The 19,578-nt window shown below is 44.4% G+C and overlaps 1 protein-coding gene across 2 annotated transcripts in view; it reads right to left on the bottom strand.

Moving 5' to 3' along the window:
- Positions 1-18,847, bottom strand: part of LOC115459553 (coiled-coil domain-containing protein 93-like) — a 227,635-nt gene extending 208,788 nt beyond the window's left edge. For both annotated transcript variants that reach the window (XM_030189365.1, XM_030189366.1), the window contains exons 1-3: positions 18,763-18,847; positions 10,378-10,491; positions 8,431-8,525 (exon numbers count right to left, since the gene is read on the bottom strand). In XM_030189365.1, coding sequence (XP_030045225.1) covers positions 8,431-8,525; positions 10,378-10,491; positions 18,763-18,774 — 221 coding nt within the window. In that variant the 5' untranslated portion in view covers positions 18,775-18,847. The remainder of the gene's footprint in view (positions 1-8,430; positions 8,526-10,377; positions 10,492-18,762) is intronic.
- Positions 18,848-19,578: the final 731 nt, after the last annotated feature.

Raw genomic sequence — 19,578 nt, 5'->3', positions numbered from 1 at the left:
GCTTTGAACGTAGTTGCAAAAAACCTCAGAAAGGCAGTATATCAAGTCCCATTTCCCTTTCCCTATTTGAAATTCTACATGGAATGTTGCTACTATTGGAGATTCTACATGGAATGTTGCTACTATTGGAGATTCTACATGGAATGTTGCTAATGTTACTACTATTAAGATTCTGTTGCTACTATTTGAGATTCTACATGGAATGTTGCTAATGTTACTACTATTGAGATTCTGTTGCTACTATTTGAGATTCTACATGGAATGTTGCTATTTCACTAGCAACATTCCATGTAGAAGCCTGCCCTTGCAGATCATCAACGTGGACGCGCAGGCTTCTGTTTCTGTGAGTCTGACGTCCTGCACATACGTGCAGGACGTCAGACTCACATAAACAGAAGCCTGCGCGGCTGATCTGCAAGGGCAGGCTTCTACATGGAATGTGGCTAGTGGAGGAGTAGCCTAGTGGTTAGTGCAGCAGACTCTAATCCTGGGGAACTGGGTTCAATTCCCACTGCAGCTCCTTGTGACTCTGGGCAAGTCACTTAACCCTCCACTGCCCCAGGTACAAATAAGTACCTGTATACAATATGTAAGCCGCATCGAGCCTGCCATGAGTGGGAAAGCGTGTGGTACAAATGTAAGAAAAAAAAAGTACGAAAGAACAAAGAGGCAATGGGTAAATGGCAAAATGGAAGAAAGAACTAAAAAGGGGGCAGGATAAGGTACGAGTATCCTGCACTGATACAGACAGAATAGTTATGACTCAGCACATAAGAGAGAATGGAAGATAATATAAGGAGTGGGCAGGAGAAAGAAGCATCAAGAAAAGGAGAGGAAAAGCCTGGAAGAGAAAGTAAGCATCACACAGCATTATCTAGGATGTATGATCATGTCACAAACCACATCACATGCAGGCACGGGACATCACCAAGGGAGTCTTTCTGTCTCTTTCATCTCAGTTTTGTAGTACTACCATATCTCTATATATAAAAGGCACCACCAACGTTCTAAATGAAGCCTCCAGCCGGAAGTGTGAAGGGAGAGAGATATCCGGTTTCCCCATGAGTGTATGCCCCGCCCTCGCTCTCTCTGTAACACAAACAGTGAAGGAAAACATAGCAAAAGCACAAAATCAAATCGCTCTCTCTGTAACAGTGAAGGACTCAGAGGGGGGAGGGGAGAGAGGGCAGAAGCCCTCACTATCTCTATAACACAAACACAGCACAGCAGGAAACACTGAAGGACTCGACTCCGAGGGGGGAGGGGACAGAGAGCAGGGACACACACACTCCCACATGCACACAGAAGAAAACCTTGCTAGCCCCCATTTCATTTGCATCAGAAACTGGGCTTTTTTACTAGTATACCAATAAGGTGTTGCTGGACTTTCCGCTCCTCTACTGCTAATGGTATTTTCAGAAACACCTTGATTTCAATCATTGAGTAGTAATCGGTGTTGCAGTAGTTTACATTCCTTTGACCAAGGAATATAAACAAAAGTGGAGGAAAAAGGCTTCTGGACAACTGGCAGTGGATGGCTGGAATAAGCTGCCTTATGAATTGAAAAACTTACTTTCTATTGAGGAATTTAGGAAGGCTTTGAAAATACATTTTATTTGTAGAGGGTAATGTTTGAGTTTGTGTGATTATTATTTTATTTTGGGTGTTTTTAGAATGTACGTTACTTCTGTAAACCATCTTGAATGACCTTGGCCAAAAAAAAAAAAAAAAAAAGAGAGGGATCCATAAAGATAGGGGAAGGACATCTTCCACTGGATCCAAACATCCTTGATCCAACCACCCTGGCCACCCAAGGCATCTGGGAGAGACACACTGTTTTTTCAGTTTTGGATCTTAGTAATGCATTTTGGTGTATTCCAATAGCTAAAAAGGCCCAGCAGTTTGCTTTTACATATGAGAGACAACAATATACCTAGACACAGTTACCTCAGAGGTACTACCAACATGTTGATGACCTTTTGATCTCAGCTCCTTATTACTCACAATGTAGGAAGGCTACTGCTGACATACTCCTGGCTTTGGGACAAGCAGGTTATAAAGGTTAACAAAGAAGCTCAGTTATGTCAGTCGGAGGTCCTTTTTTTTTTAGGTATAACCATTACTGCTAGTTCCCAGCTGGTGAATGCCATTCGGGTATCAGATCTCAAAGCAGTACAAGATCCCAAAACGGTATCCGATGTCAGAGATTTGATGGGCTTGTTAAACTTTTGTAGGGAATGGGTCCCACAATATGCTACTGTGACAGAGCCTATTTGGCAGTTCCTTAAGGGTACTCATCCAGGGAATGGAGCAAAAAGGGTTGAGCGGGGCACGGATCAGTTCCTGGCTCTGAACAATGTTTCAGAGATTTTAGAGCACGCACAACCATTGTTTACACCAGTAGCAGAGGAGCCATTACAGGTCTACACATATGCTGATGACATTTCCATGCATGCCGTTGTTACTCAGAAACAGGGAAGATCACAAAAGCTGATTTTGTTTTGGTCCAGCCTCTTAGGGACCTTGGAGTTAGGATATTCAGCCTGCCTGAAACAGTTTCAGTTTTGAGCAGCGGCCGTGGCAGTTCAGCACCTAAATGTGTTATATTTCCAGGTACATTTGGAAGCGCATGCTCCTCACTGTGTCAAAGCAGCACTGAAACAATGCACAGGATTTTTGTCCAACACCAGACAGGTCACTGCATTGTTTCTACCAACACACCCCCCAGTTACTGTACAGCGTGACCAATGAAGACAACCCGTCCTCTATACTATCACATTTAGGCCTCGGGGAAGTTTCAATGCACACCTGTGCCCTAGATAATAACTGCTTAGCCTTAGGAGAACCAGTTCCAGACAGTATTGCTGTATTCATTGATGGTTCAGCATCTGGTCCACAGGACAATCCCATTAACGTGGGGTTTGCAGTAATACGATCCTATCGAGATTCTATGCAAGCAGAGTGGGATCTAGTACAATCAGGCTCTTTCGATCCTAAGAAATTTACAGCCCAAGCAGCAGCTGAACTTTATGCCTGTTGAGTGGCTCAGAGTACATATACCCAGTCTCCTCTTACCACTTACACTGATTCTCAATATGTACACCAGGCACTGACTTGAAATCTTGATGAGTGGTTAAAAGGAGGAATGTTAACAGCACAAGATACCCCTGTGTAATATTCAAGTATTATTACAGTCATTATTTGGCTTCTCCATCAGCAAGGAGTCCCTGTGTCTGTCCTGAAATGTCAAGCACGTGCTAAAAATGATGATTGGGTATCTTTTATGAATAACATGGAGTTAAGTCTGCTCTTCTAGAAATTGATCACCCAACCCAACAACTGCAGAAGACAAACAACTTTGTTGGTCATCACCACACTGTCAGAATAGGTCAGCACACAAATGAGCCAGTCATCGAAATACAGGTGAACTCCGATTCCCTGGTATCAAAGGAAGGATGCCACAACCACCACCATAACCTTGGTAAACATTCTCGGTTAAGTAACAGTGAACACGGCAAAGGAAAGCATGCAGTCAGACCACCCAAAGCAAGGCAGAAAACACTCAAACATGGCAAAGAAGGATTACATTATACCAGGGACAGGCAACCACAGTCTGAGGGCCACAACCCAATCAGGGTTTCAAGATTTTCACAATGAATATGCATGAGATTAATTTGTATGTACTACTTCCACTGTATGCAAATAGATCTCAATGTTTTACTGATACTAGAAATTTGGTATATTTTATATATCAAACATATAAACGGCAAGTGACTGACTCACCTGCAAATGCGCAGTAGAGTCGGAACGCTGAGAGTGTAGAAGTCCAAGCCCCGCCTCCGCCAGCAGTACAGCCCAATAGGGAGGAGGGCTTGGACATGGGCGTGGAAATTGGAGGAGGAGGGAGCAGGGAGGGAAGGAGGAGGTGGAACTGAGGGAAACAGACGCTGGGGGGAGGGCAGGGGAGAGAGCAGGGTTGGTGGACGGGGGGAGGCCATAGGAAAACAAAAAACTAGCCCGTTGTTATGGGTTTAACGGCTAGTATAGATATATATATATACACAACAAATCAGAACACCTTCTCAGTTCTATATCTGTTACCTTTGTGAGCCACATTGAACAAATTTCACTTGCGATAATGTGGGATAAAAATGTCATAATTAATAAATCAATCTCATTAATACTCATTGTAGAAATCTTGAAAACCCAAACTGGTTTGTGGCCCAACGAGGCAGGGAAAACAAAGAACAAGTAGAAAATGCAACAATAACCTTTGTCAAACCCTCATGCATTTCTTTCCAAAGATGCAATCTTTGCCCCCTCCTATGCCCCTTGAATTATTCACAAATTTTGAGAAGTAGGAAGGTCTGATGTCCCCTCCAAAACCTATCTCCACATTAGGCATTTTTGCTGAGGGAATTTTATTAAAAAAAAAAAAAACACAAAAAAAAAAAAACATACAATTAAAAAATGCTGAATTTTACAGAATTTAAAAACAAAACAAAACTGCGAACAAACTTTTTTTTTTTTTTTTTGGACAGAATTCCCCCAGAAGTAAGCACCTGAAGCATCAGTTTGGGAACTACACTAAACTACACAATCTAGGAGACAAGGAAAGGGGGGGGGGGGGTTTAAGATGGCTACCTGACAGACTCGGAGAGCTGTTCGGCTGCAGTGCTTCTGTGTCTATGGGGAGCTCACCTAGTTTAGACAAGTATAACTCATTATGCAGTTCCTCCTTCTCCCAGCGTGGCTGACTTGCAAATGGTGCAAAATCAGAGGCTGAGTCGGAGCGTCTATTCCTAGCAGAGGGCACACCACACTGAACCCTGAACTGAGTTCTCCTCCTCCAATGCCGGGTAGTGCCGTGGAGCAAATCCCGCGGCTGCAGACCCAGAAGCAGAGCGAATTCAGGTGGCTGTGTCGGGAGGCGAAGGCCCAGGAAAGCAGCAAATGCCTACTCCGGTGGTTCCCTCTTCTCTTGTGCATGAGCTCCAGAATAAGTTCTACAGAAGAGGAACCCATCTGCTTAAGGGAACTTGAGGTTGTAAGAGGCATACAACAAGTCGTGGGCAAGTCCCCGCTGGGGGATTTTGCTGTTTAAGTGAAATGTTATAGCAACCAAAAGGAGGGACACAAAGCTTCCACAGTAAATCAAAAGAAAACAAAAAAGGGTGGTAGAGTAGCGTTCCAAGGTAATCAGACAAAAAAAAAAAAAGAAGTAGTCCAAGCTTCTAAGAACTCTATTATTCAACAGTTCACCAAATAGATACACAATCTTGACCCGTCAAAAGGCATAAACTAGTGGTTCCCAAACATGATCCTGGAGGCATCCCAGCCAGTCAGGTTTTCAGGATATCCACAATGAATATTCATGACATAGATTTCCATGAGGTGGAGGCAGTCCATGCAAATCTCTGATGAACAGTCATTGTGGATATCCTGAAAACCTGACTGACTAGGGTGACTCCAGGACCAGGTTTCAGAACCGCTGGCGTAAACAATCCTGACCCTACATGAGTCGTATTTCGGCTTGGCATCCTGCCTAGGAAACACTTTCCCCCTTGCTTACAGAGCCATGCTAGCGGCTGCCAGTGCACTAATGGCGTACTTTGACATTTAATTTTAAAAGCCTGACATTTTGCAACGTCATGTCTTGTCTGTAATAGGCTTTATGCTGAAACACGGCCTGTGTAGGGTCAGGATTGTTTACGCCTTTGGTGGATCAAAATTGTAGTCACACCACTCCTCAAAAAACCATCACTAGACCCTACCTGTCCTTCCAACTACCGCCCCATCTCCCTCCTACCCTTCCTCTCCAAGATACTTGAACGTGCTGTTCACAGCCGCTACTTTGATTTTCTCTCCTCTCATGCCATCCTCGATCCGCTTCAATCTGGTTTTCGCCCTCTACACTCGACAGAAATGGCACTCACTAAAGTCTGTAATGACCTGTTCCTTGCTAAATCCAAAGGTCACTACTCCATCCTCATCCTCCTTGACCTGTCCGCCGCTTTTGACACTGTCAATCATAATTTACTCCTTGCCACACTGTCCTCTTTTGGGTTCCAGGGCTCTGTTCTCTCCTGGTTCTCCTCTTATCTCTCCCACCGTACCTTCAGAGTACATTCGCATGGATCTTCCTCCACCCCCATCCCGCTCTCTGTTGGAGTTCCTCAGGGATCGGTCCTTGGACCCCTTCTTTTTTTCAATCTACACCTCTTCCGTGGGCTCGTTGATCTCATCTCATGGTTTCCAATATCATCTTTATGCTGACGACACCCAGCTCTATCTCTCCACACCAGACATCACTGCAGAAACCCAGACCAAAGTATCGGCCTGCTTGTCCGACATTGCTGCCTGGATGTCCAACCTGAAACCTGAACTTGGCCAAAACCGAGCTTATTGTCTTTCCACCCAAACCCACTTCTCCTCTCCCTCCACTCTCTATTTCAGTCGATAACACCCTCATCCTCCCCGTCTCATCTGCCCGCAACCTCGGAGTCATCTTCGACTCCTCCCTCTCCTTCTCTGCGCATATCCAACAGACAGCCAAGACCTGTCGTTTCTTTCTTTATAACATCAGCAAAATTCGCCCATTCCTCTCTGAGCACACCACCCGAACTCTCATCCACTCTCTCATTACCTCTCGCCTTGACTACTGCAACCTACTCCTCACTGGCCTCCCACTTAACCATCTATCCCCCTTCAATCCATTCAGAACTCTGCTGCGCGTCTTATCTTCCGCCTGGACCGATATGCTCATATCACCCCTCTCCTCAAGTCACTTCACTGGCTTCCGATCAGGTACCGCATACAGTTCAAGCTTCTCCTACTAACCTACAAATGCACTCGATCTGCAGCCCCTCATTACCTCTCTACCCTCATCTCCCCTTACACCCCTACCCGAAACTTCCACTCACAGGACAAATCCCTCTTCTCAGTAACCTTCTCCACCACCGCCAACTCCAGGCTCCGCCCTTTCTGCCTCACCTCACCCTATGCTTGGAATAAACTTCCTGAGCCCATACGCCAAGCCCCCTCCCTGCCCATCTTCAAATCCTTACTCAAAGCCCACCTCTTCAATGTCGCTTTCGGCACCTAACCATTATACCCTATTCAAGAAATCTAGACTGCCCCAAATTGATTGACTGCACGTTTTTGTCCTTTAGATTGTAAGCTCCTTTGAGCCGGGACGGTCCTTCTTTGTGAAATTGTACAGCGCTGCGTAACCCTAGTAGCGCTTTAGAAATGTTAATTAGTAGTAGTAGTAATGTTATACCAGTATTAATTACACTGGATACAATCTTGACAGCCTTCATTAAGATGGAAGCTTCTTTAGCTTCCCGTTTGGATATGGCTTTACAAGTCTTTCCAGTTCACTAGGCAAGTGGACTCAGTGGAACAGAGGACTGTGGAGAAAAAATGAATAGATTTAGAGCAACAAGTAGTGGAACTTAAGAATACTAATACTGTCTTAACTAAGGATGTTACTGCTTTATGTAGGAATCAAGAGACTTGAGAACTTTACTAAAAGGTTGAATCTGAGGTTTTTAAATTTTCCTAGAGAGATTTGGTTCCACCTTTGGAAATGCTGAGAAGGTATTATAGGGAGATCCTTCAAGTTAGCCCAGAAGCAATTCTGTCAGACACTAAAGTCTTTCATATACCAACTGGCTCGCCAGGAAAGAATCAAGTCAGTAAAAGTTTGGAGGATGTTTCTGCAGATAGTTTAAAATGTCATAGCTTTACTGACAGACTCTCAACTAGGGTCCTTACCTCGAGGAACACCGTTGGTCACTTATGCTTTGGAGCTGGCTAAGATTTGGACACAAATTTTTCTTCACAAATAGAACTCCTAGCTTTCTGGATTCCATGATTTCAATTTTACCTGATATTTCACGTCTCTCAGAAAGACGTAAAACCTGTCTAGACACCTGGTTTATTCAAGCGTCACAACCTTTTTGTTGTGTGATTAAATGACATGATAAAAAATATATGTATTTTCACCCAACTCAGTTGCAGAAGTTCTTGGATAACAAGCAATCCCAGACTCTGCTTAGATATATGTAAAGGGGCATAATGATGTTATGTTATATCACAGAAGCAACCAAACTACGATAGTAAAGAATGCTTTCAAAAATTAATCAGCATTTCTGTTAGGCACTGAGTTAACACAAGAATTTTGTATGAAATATCTTGATTCTTGGTTCCCCTTCCATACTGATGTCTGAAAAAGTTTGTCTCTTTACAAATATGTTTTCATTTTGGTCCATAAATGATTTCTTGTTTAATTACGAAGACTTTGATAATATGGATGTGGATGTATTTCACTGTTTGGTTATATTTTGTACATTCCACAATTTTTACTGTATTATTTTTTTAAAGCTAGTTGTGGGTATACTGCTGTTTGTCTCATTAAAAACGTACATTTTCTGACCAATTGTTGAGTTTTCCTGAAAGAGTAAGTCCACATCTATATCAAAGTTGCATGTAGTTATACACCACGTCATGCCACCGACTACCTACAATAAAGAACAGAACAAGAGAGAGTTAATTCTTCTTGTGGCCTTCAACATAAGCATATATACGTTCTGCACAGTGTCTCCAGTTAAAGCATGGTTACAAGTCAAGGGCAGTGTTTCCTCCCTCCCCAGCCTTGCTTTTGAAAAGAAAGTGAAAGTATATTAGAGGGCAACCAACACCAGGGCTTTCGGTTACTCTCTAGACCTACTTATTTGGGCAAGCAGCAAGCTTACCCTAAGGATCCAGTCCTGCATCCGTGATTCCTGGACTACAAATCCTATAAAGATTTTGTGAACTCAATTACTTTATCTTACCCCTGTAACTTTAAGCCATCCATATCACTTTCACTTTATTGTACTTTACTGTTTGTTTCCTAAATGTTGTAAGCCACATTGAGCCTGCCAGTGGTGGGAAAATGTGGGGTATAAATTATATAAAATAAATTTTGCAAGTATTTTCAGAACAGCAGCAGAGATCTCACTAAACTTTTAAAGTAACGACAGAGGTATAAGGTAAACGGACCATTCTTGTAATAATTTATATTCATTTAGTCATCACATTGAATTTTGTTGGCAGTGAATTATATGGTGCATTTGTTAATTTTCTGTGTGCAGCTTGCTAGGGATAGTACAGATATCCATGTGTCCCCTCTGTGTAGAAAGGTTGCCCACATCTGCTCCATTTGGTCGACCTTCTCTGTACCCTTCCTAGTTCAGCTTTATTTGAGATCAGGCAGCAGAACTGTACATGATACTGAAGGTGTGGTCACAGAATGGAAAGGAATGAAGAATAAAGCAAAAAAATAATTTCTAAAATTATATTTACTTTTCTAGCTGCCACAATGCACTAAACGGACACTTTCTACCTAATGACCGTTTAGCTGTACTCAGTTCCCTATCTTTCAACCAGTTCCCGGTCCTCAACAGGGTAGTCTCCTATCTTGGGACTTTGTGATTTCTTCAGGAATTTGTCAAACGCCTTCTGAAAAATCTAGATATAAACCACTTGCCCTTGTCAGTGGCAGAAGTAGGGTATGCACTCTGGTTCCCCTGAAACTCGGCCTACTGTCCTAACTGCCAAGTTGCTCCTCTCCTAATACCAAAATTGCACCTCTAAGTGAACACAAGTGGTTTCACTATGTCCCTCCCAAGACCAGGCATCAGGGGAGTAGCCAGACAACAGATTTTGGGTGGGCCTAGGCAAGAAGTGGGTGGGCACCATGTGTTCTCTCCCACCCCCAAAAATATATCTCAGCTGTCAGGAAAATGCTTCTTTCCACCTTGGCAGTCTGCAGCAGGCATGCGCTGAAAACTGTGCATGCACAGGTGCCAGTATCATGGAAAATAGCATTTTCGTTACCATCGGGGGGGGGGGGGGGGGAAGTCTTCAGCTGGCAGAGCTTGAGATCCCCACCAGCTACCGCTAAATGTGTGCTACTGTTGGGTGGGCCTGAGCTCTAAGTGGGTGGGCCCCGGCCCACCTAGGCCCACCTGTGGCTACGCCACTGCCAGGCATTGCTTTGCATCTTTAATTAACACCAGAGTTTGGCCGCATTTTTCCATGAGTACAAATATCAAAAGGATTGGAATCTGTGCCTGGCTTGAATTAAAAAGTTTTAGTACCAATAAAACAACAAGAGCAATAAAGCCCCTACATTTTAATTCACAGATCTATACCTGGATAGTGTTCTTTAAAAATATGTGCAGAAACCCAGGAAAATAAAACCTCATTCACTACCTCTGGACCACTGTTCTTAGCCAACAGTCAGCATGAATGAAAATTCCTTTTGGGGTGATAGACAAATGGTGCCCTTTCATACGTTTCTCAAATTCTATACGAGTGAGTTCTCACCTTATCAAAGGGCGACAACCCTTTAATTCGTGCCCGAAAATATCCCGCTGCAACCAGCAGCTCCAAAATTTCGGCCAGCTTAATGTTTTGCTCTTCATCTTCTCGAATATCAACCTACAGACATAAAACAAGTCAAATATTACCCTGGATTTATTGAACAGTCAGTTTCTTAATATAAGAATAGCCATACTGGGTCAGACCATCAGTGGCGTTCCTAGGGCGGCTGACACCCGGGGCAGATCGCCGATGCGCCCCCCCCCCCCCCCTGGGCGAAACGACACCTCTCCCCCCGGGTGCATTTTTACCTGCTGGGGGGGGGGGGGGTGCCGTGCGCCTGTTGACTTCGCTCGTTCCATGCTCCCTCTGCTCCGGAACAGGAAGTAACCTGTCCCGGGGCAGAGGGAGCACGGAACGAGCAGCGCCGACAGGCGTGTGGCACCCCCCCAGCGGCATGCACCCGGAGCGGACCACACCCACCGCCCCCCCCCCCCTAGGAACGCCACTGCAGACCATTGATCCATCTAGCCCAATATCCTGCATCCAACAGAGGCCAATCCAGGTCACAAGTACCTGGCAGAAACCCACATAGTAACAACATTCCCTGTTACCAAACCCAGGGCGGGCAGTGGCTTCCACATGTCTGTCTCAATAGCAGACTATGGACTTTTCCTCTAAGAACTTGTCCAAACTTTTTTTAAACCCAGATACGCTAACCGCTGTTACCATATCCTCCAGTAATGAGTTCCAGAGCTTAACTATTCTTTGAGTGAAAAATATTTCCTCCTGTTTGTTTTAAAATTATGTCCATGTAATTTCATTGAGTGTCCCCTGGTCTTTGTACTTTTTGAAAGAGTGAAAAATCGATTCACTTTTACCTGCTCTTCGCCACTCAAGATTTTGTAGTCCTCAATCACATGCATAGACTTTAGCAAAGCGACCATGGTCATTCATCACTTTCTCCACATATTCTATTTCACTGTTCTTCACTGTACGGCTCAGGAACTGGTGGAGGCTCTTATCAAGTGCGACTTCCTGACTCTCAACTAGAGAATGACACGGGGACCCACAGTAACCGCGAGGATGGGGACAGAGCTCACAAGGACGGGGACAAACTTTGTCCCTATGTCATTTTCTAGTTTGAAGCCTGCTAATGAACTGGACTGTTATTTATGTTTGAGTGATGCAGACAACGATCTTTTGATGTTTTGGAAAAACAAGCAAACATGCAGGCCACAACTAGCAAAATTTGCACGGGAGATGCTGTACATTCAGCTACCAGCACATCTTCTAAGAAGACATCTTCTATTAAAGGAAGTATTGTGGAAGACAGGAGAGCTAGACAGTGCTTCATAGGGCGTATTTCTCCCCTCTAGGGCATACAAAACAGGTTTTATTTTGTACCCCTGGACATGTTAACAGGATGAATTAGGATTCCTTGGGGTAGTAGAAATCAGCTATTACTGGGGATGAGGAACGGTAGAGGGTGGTGTTGAGAAGGGTTATTATCGCTGCTCACTGTTATTATTGTTTTCTATTTGAAATTTATACACAATAGTTGCACAGCATATTGTTCCTTTTTATACTTTAATAAAAAGATTTAAATATAAAATCATAATTGTTTGAGGCTTCTGCAGATGAGGACAGAGTCTACGGGGATGGTGCGGGGAGAGAGACAGAACTGACGGGGACAGAGACAGAACCTGCAGGGACAAACTATGTCCCTGTGTCAATCTCTACTCTAAAACATGTTTTCCAGAGGATTGCTGCCAGCTCCACTACAGAATGGGGGCGGGGGAAGGGGGAGTTCTGCTTTCTGCCCGTACACCACATGGCTCTCAGAAAATATGAGACATGTTATGCCCAAACTCCTGCTTTACTGAAGCAAGAATGTGAAAACAGCATAGAAATTCAAGCACCATGGGCTCCAAATTCAACTGGTGAAGCTCAGCATTTTGCTGACTGCTGCCGGTGTTATCCCTAAAAATTCAATACCAGGCTATGGGCGGGCTCTGGCATTGAATTTCTGGATTTACAAAGTTGGTGAAATAGCCAGTTAGGTAGGATATTCAGCACTTAACCAGCTATGGTGAATCACATGAAGATAAGACTGACTTTTATGCAGTCCTGTTTATGCGGTTATCTTGGCTGGTTAAGTACGTGAACACTACCCTATTCTTTACACAGTATTTGCTAAATTCCAAAAAGATTTAGCAAAGAACTGATAGCTCTGACAATTTACAAAAACTCAAGCCAATCAACATCTGGAGAAAGGATCTGGTAGCATGGAATATTGTTACTATTTGGGTTTCTGCCAGGTACCTGTGACCTGGATTGGCTGCTGTTGGAAACAGCATACTGGGCTGGAAGGAGGGGCGTAGCCAGACGTGGGTGGGAGGGGGGGTCCAGAGCCTGAGGGGAGGGGGCACATTTTAGCCCCCCCCCCCCCGTCGCCACTTTTCACAACCTCCCGCCCTCAGTATGTGCAGGACGTCAGCATGCAACAGAACAAAGACTTTTTTGACTGCAGGACGAAGAAGACGTCGGCTGGCGGGGATTGGGGTCCCCCGCCAGCAAAACCGAAGGTAGGCGACGGCAGGGGAGGGTTCGCGGGGGGGCCCAGGCCCCACGTAGCTAAGCCACTGCTATAGTATGGCTATTCTTATGATGACCGACTATCTCATTTCGCCCTCTGAAGTTCCCCCACTGAATATTCCCAGTTAGCGCCTAGGAGACAACTGGCTATATCACATATAGCCGGTTATCACCAAATATTCAACTCATATCCAGCTGTTGTTAAGTGGCCATATTTGGCAGCTGAAATAGCTGGTATTGCTTTTGACCGGTTTAATGTGAACTTTGCTGGTTAACTTTAAACTGGCCAAAAATAAACCGGATATCCAATGCTGATCACCAGAAATGGCCCGGCATTGAATATCCGGGCTGACCGCAGGAGTTATCCGGGCTCCCCTCCCACGGTCTGAATATGGGCCCCAATGTTTTTTTAATTGAAGAAGAGTGGAGGTTCGATTCCCACTGCAGTTCCTTGTGACTCTGGGCAATTCCCATAACCCTCTATTGCCCCAGGTACAAACTAAGATTGTGAAGCCCACTAGGGACAGAGAAAGTACCTGCAAGTAAAAAAAAAATGTCAACCACTTTAGCTGTACCACAGAAAAGGCGATATATCAAATCCATGACCCTTCACTAGTCTATCTGGGTTTATGCAATACTAGTCTGATCTACTTAAATCAGCTAATTTAGTAGAAGCTCGAAAAACAGGCAAATTACATAGTACCCCCCCTACCCACCAAGTTACACTCTGGTACTGGAAAAGTGAACTCACTGTCTTTCAGAGAAAGTTTTGGAAAGCTACCTAACCAGAGCCAGTGGAAGGGTAGTGAGCACCCTAGGCAAACCTTCAGCCTTAAAACCTTCCCCTCCCCACCAATTGACTAGCTTGCAGCCACACCCCCTCCCCCACAAGAGTTTGAAAACTTAACTAACCGTAATCATCACACACAAAAAAAGAAAACCTCAAATAATGGAGGTTACAGTCAGTGGCGTTCCGACGCTGGCTGACACCCGGGGCGGATCGCTGATGCGCCCCCCCCCCCCACCCGACGAAATGACACCTCTCCTCCCCCCCCTGGCAAAATGACACCCCCCCGGGTGTACGCCACTGGGGGGGGTTGCCGCGGCGCGCGCCTGTTGCCCTGTCTCCGAGTTCGCAATTCGCATGTGTTCACTGCTCCCTCTGAGTCTGCCCCAGAACAGGAAGTAACCTGTTCCAGGGCAGACTCAGAGGGAACAGTGAACACATGCGAATTGCGAACTCAGAGACAGGGCAACAGGCACGCGCCGTTGCACCCCCCCAGCGGCGTGCACCCGGGGCGAACCGCCCCCACCTTGGTACGCCACTGGTTACAGTAGGTGCTGATGGGTGACTGTCTGGACCTATTACTTTGCTTTGACTGCAGCTGTTCTTAGCTGCTCCCAGAAGCTGCTGTCCTAGGCAACTGCCTTGCCTAAAGGTTGGGATGATCCTGTATCTAAACACAAAATTTTCAGTCCTTCTAGTGTGGCTAAATTTGTTAGAATTCCTCATTTGGACAGTCCCAAAATGAAGACACCATCACATTTCTATGCCATGGCACAGATAACCTCATCAGCATTGAATAATGAGAAAGTTTTACCTTATTACGCAATGAAGAACATACTTACAGCAGCCGATATAAGGACAAATATACTGACTATAGCACAGACCAATGGGCCTTAAATATTTTACCTCACTTTTGGCCTGATGTACTAAACCAGATACACTAAGGGGCTCATTTTCAAAGCACTCGGACTTACAAACTTCCCCAGGTTACTACGCAATTTTGTAAGTCTAAGTGCTTTGAAAATACGCCTCTAAAGCAACTTTTACCCAGAATGGTCAGGATCAAGTTCTTTCTGAGTAGAGATATTTCCAGATAGCTCTACTTTATTTAACATACTGCCCTTCACATGGAACTTCCTGTTTTGCCGTCTCTTCCCCCCTTCCCAGGGCAGGCATTGCTATTGCGTGATCTGTTTCTGCTGCTACTGAAGCCTCTCTTTCTCCAGTGGTTCATAGTCACTTGAACTTCACTCTGTATTTCATCTGCAGAGCATCTAATAGCTGATCTGAAACTGAATTATAGGGAATCAATAGCTAGAAAGCAAAATACAAAAGATCTGACTGAGCCACCAAATTTTTATTGATATTGGGAAACACTTGTGAGAAGGACCCAGTAGTATTACTGTGTACTGTGATAAAAGGAGATCTGGGTTCCATTTCAAGCTCCAATTTCTCACTCGGAGGTTGGCTGGGGCTGGCTATGCTGAGGAGACAGAATGTGCAGCCTCTGGGGAGGAAGAGCATCTTAGGCTCCGGACAACAGTGACATTACTTGTTGGAATTACAGTCCGTAACAGTACCCCAAAACGAAATTCCAAGAGAGCAGGAGGAAATCTACCAGGTCAAAAAAAGTGGTACTTAAAACTGCCAGGGCAAGAAACTGGAAGTTAGGGTGAAGTAGCATTCCTTAGTTCTGTAATATCCAACTCAACTGATTTCCTGATGGATACATGCTAAAGGATCAGAAAGCAAAAATTTTCTCAACCAAGTGAATTACAGTGTCTGAGTCTCTAAGAGGCCCTTTTACTAAGCAGTGTTAAGACGTTAATACGCACTTAACGCATCTTAAAATGGAGTAGAATAGGGTGCGCTCAGGCGTCCTGCAGTAACTCTGAATCTACAAACTCTAACCACACTGTAAAAAAAAAAATAATAATTTTTTTTGGGAGGGAGGGAGTCTAGGAGTGGAGAATGGGTGCTATCATCTTCAAAATAGAAGTGGCCCCATCTGGTGCATCCTGGGATACACCGGGCAAGGCCTATCAACAATATAAGTTGCACAGCCATTTTGAAGATGAAAGCACCCAAAAGCAGGAGCAAGTAGGCATTGTTCCTACCTCCTTCTGGGTACAGGGGTTGGTAGCTGGGTAGGGGTTCCAGTAGACCACCAGGGAGTTTTCTTGGGGCTGGGGGGGGGGGGGGGGGGGCCACGGGTCCACTAAATCACCTGGCTTTTTTTTTTCTTTTTTTAACCATTGGAGGAAGGGGTCAGGAGTGCACTACACCACCAGAACTTTTTTTTTTTTAATACCTTTTATTTTAAAGAGCTGAACTAAAGGACAGTAAAACTTACACCAGTCCCAGAACTAGTACAACCTAGCTAAGAGTAGGGATGAATGAGGACATCAAGTGACCCGCGCTGGAAGCGTGATTCAGCTGCTCACATCGGCAAGTACAATATCTTTCTTTTATCAGCTCTAATCATTTCAAAACTTCAAGTTAGATACTTTAGATCATTATCTTGAGATATACAGTTTTCTCAGATAACGGCCAATAAATCATCCGAAAACGATCTTTCCTATACAATTCAATAAACCTCCAAATGCTCCAAAATGGAGCCTTCCACACCTGACAAAACAGCACTGCCTCCAGACAAGTCATTCCCTGAAGAGACGATGGCTGAGGATATAAAATCCTTACGAGATTTAATGCATTAGAACTTAATTAGAATTGCTGAAATTTAAAAACAAAATCAGAAATTTCCTCTCTGTTGCTGAAATCTAATGCTAGAAGACCGCATGGCAGCACATGATAAACAGGCCCAAGTCACCCAACAACAGCTGGTAAAATTAAGAGTATCTTCAAACTACCGTGTTTCCCCGAAAATAAGACACTGTCTTATATTAATTTTTGCCCCCCCAAAATTGCACTAGGTCTTATTTTCAGGGACTGTCTTATTTTTCGGGGAAACATCGGGGTTGGCCCGCCCGCCTTCCGTCGCTCCCGGAACTAACCTTAAACGCCTCCTTTCACCTTCGCAGCAAGCAGCAGCAGGGCAGGCACCTTCTTCCTTCCATGTCCCGCCCTCGCCTGACGTAATGTCCGCGAGGGTGGGGCACGGAAGGAAGGAGAGGTCTGCCCTGCTGCTGCTTGCTGTGAAGGTGAAAGGAGGCGTTTAAGGTTAGTTCCGGGAGCGACGGAGGGTGGGTGGAGGGGGGGCCCGGCGACCTCGGGTGAGGGAGGCGGCCTTGTCCGGCTCTCTGTGGCCCTGCTTTCAAACAAAAATTTGCTAGGTCTTACTTTCGGGGGAGGCCTTATATCTACCAATTCAGGAAAACCTCTACTAGGTCTTATTTTCGGGGGATGTCTTACTTTCGGGGAAACAGGGTAGGACATTAGAGATTTATGCAAGCATGCTCAACATACTCCCTCTTCTCATCCCACCAACAGTAGTAATACTTGCCAATGCTTCTTTACCCTGGAAAACATTTTCTGAGCTGAAAACAAGCTTTGACATTCCCCACTCTTTTTTTTTTTTTAATCAATGATTCCAACTCTTACACACTAATAAAATATCAGGAGTCCAATGCAGTCATTCTTTTGTGTCTCCCTCTCTACTAACCCACTGCAAAAGTTGAGTTGCAAAGCTCATGGGAAGAAGATTTAAACTTTACTTGTCAAGAAAAAGATTGGGAGACATACTGGTCCACGTTCTTTCTAGCTCATAGATCCTATTGGACACCTGTTTGATGACACCATATTGATTTGAATTATTTCTTCAAACTGCTGGTCTTGTGGTAAAGAAAAGGGTACCTTGCAACATATATTATTCAATTGTTCTTATTCTCAAACTTATTGGAATTCTGCTTGGTCCACTATATGTTAAGTCTTTCCTATTCAGGATCCTCTTCAGTATTAGGCATATTATATTGAGATCATTATGTTTTCACAATTTTGAATTCACAAGTTCTTTTATTATAGATACCTTACTTGCTATTGCAATTAAGACTGTCCTTTGTTACTGGAAAGATTTGACACAACTTACTATTCTTACTGGTGGAATTCGGTTTGTCTTCCCTACAGATATGAAGCATATATTGCCAGAAAATCTAATCTGTTGCATAAATTTCAGTCCAAATGGAGACCTCGCTCAACATTAGCACACAACTGTGGAACGCATTACCAAAAGCCTTGAAAAACACATACGATCACTAAAACTTCTGGAAAACACTAAAAACATACCCTGCCGATCCAACATAAATGCCTGATATCTGCAACACAACAAAGCTAAAGTACGTTAATGGACATAACACAACTCTTCCGTTAAACGCTGCCCTAGTGTGGCTGTGCCTCATGAACATTATTATCTTAACCACATCATCACCTTGTATTTGTTCACACCAAAGTCTGCAAACGCCTCTCCGGTACTATGTAAGCCACATTGAGCATACAAATAGGTGGGGAAATGTGGGATACAAATGTAACAAATAAAATAAATAAATATGTACAATGTGCGACTTGATTTCCTTGCTGTCACTTTGTTGTTTGTTTTTACTAGCATTCCCGTTTTGTACTTTGTTTTTGTATAAAATCAATAAAGACATTTAAACCAGAGTAGGGATGAACTGTTTGCTGCTTTAAGGTGTCTGGGATTTTTGGGTTTTTTTTGGTGCCTTTTCATCTGACAATTAGCAGACAGAGAGATTCAGAACAAATTCTGACCTGTTAAGAAACACTAAAATAAACTGCTGGGGTCTGGGAAACCAACCATGGGCACCACTGTACTCCTCAAGCTGACAGCTGCAATAACAGAAATACCAATCAAGCCTCACTCATTTGCCTACCCTCCCACTCTTACACAACAAGCACGCCTCTTCACACGGGATCGGTTCCCACTCCCACCCCCACCCCCACCCCCACCATCTCTACCGCTCTCCCCAGCGTATATGTCCCCGCCCGAGATCCCATAACTCTTCCTTAAACTCAAATTCCTTCTCCGATCTTACCTTTAAACTCATGCCCGCCACCAGCACCACCGATTTCCTTCTCCAGCACACACACACCGCCCCCCTCTAACCACCTAACTTCCAGTTCTCTCAAGGAAGGAGGAGGTTCTCCCTCAGCCACGCCCACGCTCCGCCCTGCTGGAAATAGGAAATTGCGTCACAAGGAGGAAGGAGGTCTTAATCCAGGTGGCTCCGCTCCTTGGTTTTCCAGCCAAATTGGGCTAGTTTTGAAGGCTGGCGGGCAGCAAATTTTTGGCGGTATTCACAGTTCACGAGTGCTACCCCCGAGGACGTTTTTCAATCGAATCTCCTTGATTCCATGCCTCTCCAATAGCTTCTCTGAAGTTCAAGCCTCGTTCTGGCGTTTACGAGGAGACTGAAGAAAAGCAGGATCCGGGATGATGACGTTAAAACGTTGAAGCCAATTTGGTTGACCACTGTTTCCCATTCCTCGCGCGCAGTCGTCATCTAGTACACTCAAAACAAAGCAAGCAAAGAACCTATGCATTTTTTTTTAGTTAATCTCACTTATATTTTCAAACATGCCGGCTTGTGCAGCATATGGATGTACACAGCGGAAGTATAATAACGGAATAACTTTTACACAGGTAGAATAGTAATTTGTTGTAAATCGTAATCAGTGTGTCATTTGGAGGGCTGTTATAGGGGACTCCCTCCCTCGCACGTGTTGCATTCGTTCAGACACTCCTGGTAAAGGGTCACTAAAACAGACATGTTATGAGAATCGAGTGCTCAACATGTAGAGGTTTTTTTATGTATGTATTTATTTATTTATTTACTTACTTACTTACGTAC

Source organism: Microcaecilia unicolor, unplaced genomic scaffold (genome assembly GCF_901765095.1).
Source record: "Microcaecilia unicolor unplaced genomic scaffold, aMicUni1.1, whole genome shotgun sequence".
Classification (NCBI taxonomy): Eukaryota; Metazoa; Chordata; class Amphibia; order Gymnophiona; family Siphonopidae; genus Microcaecilia; species Microcaecilia unicolor.
The sequence above is the reverse complement of the archived record's forward strand: the minus strand, read 5'-3'. Positions and strand labels throughout refer to the sequence as shown.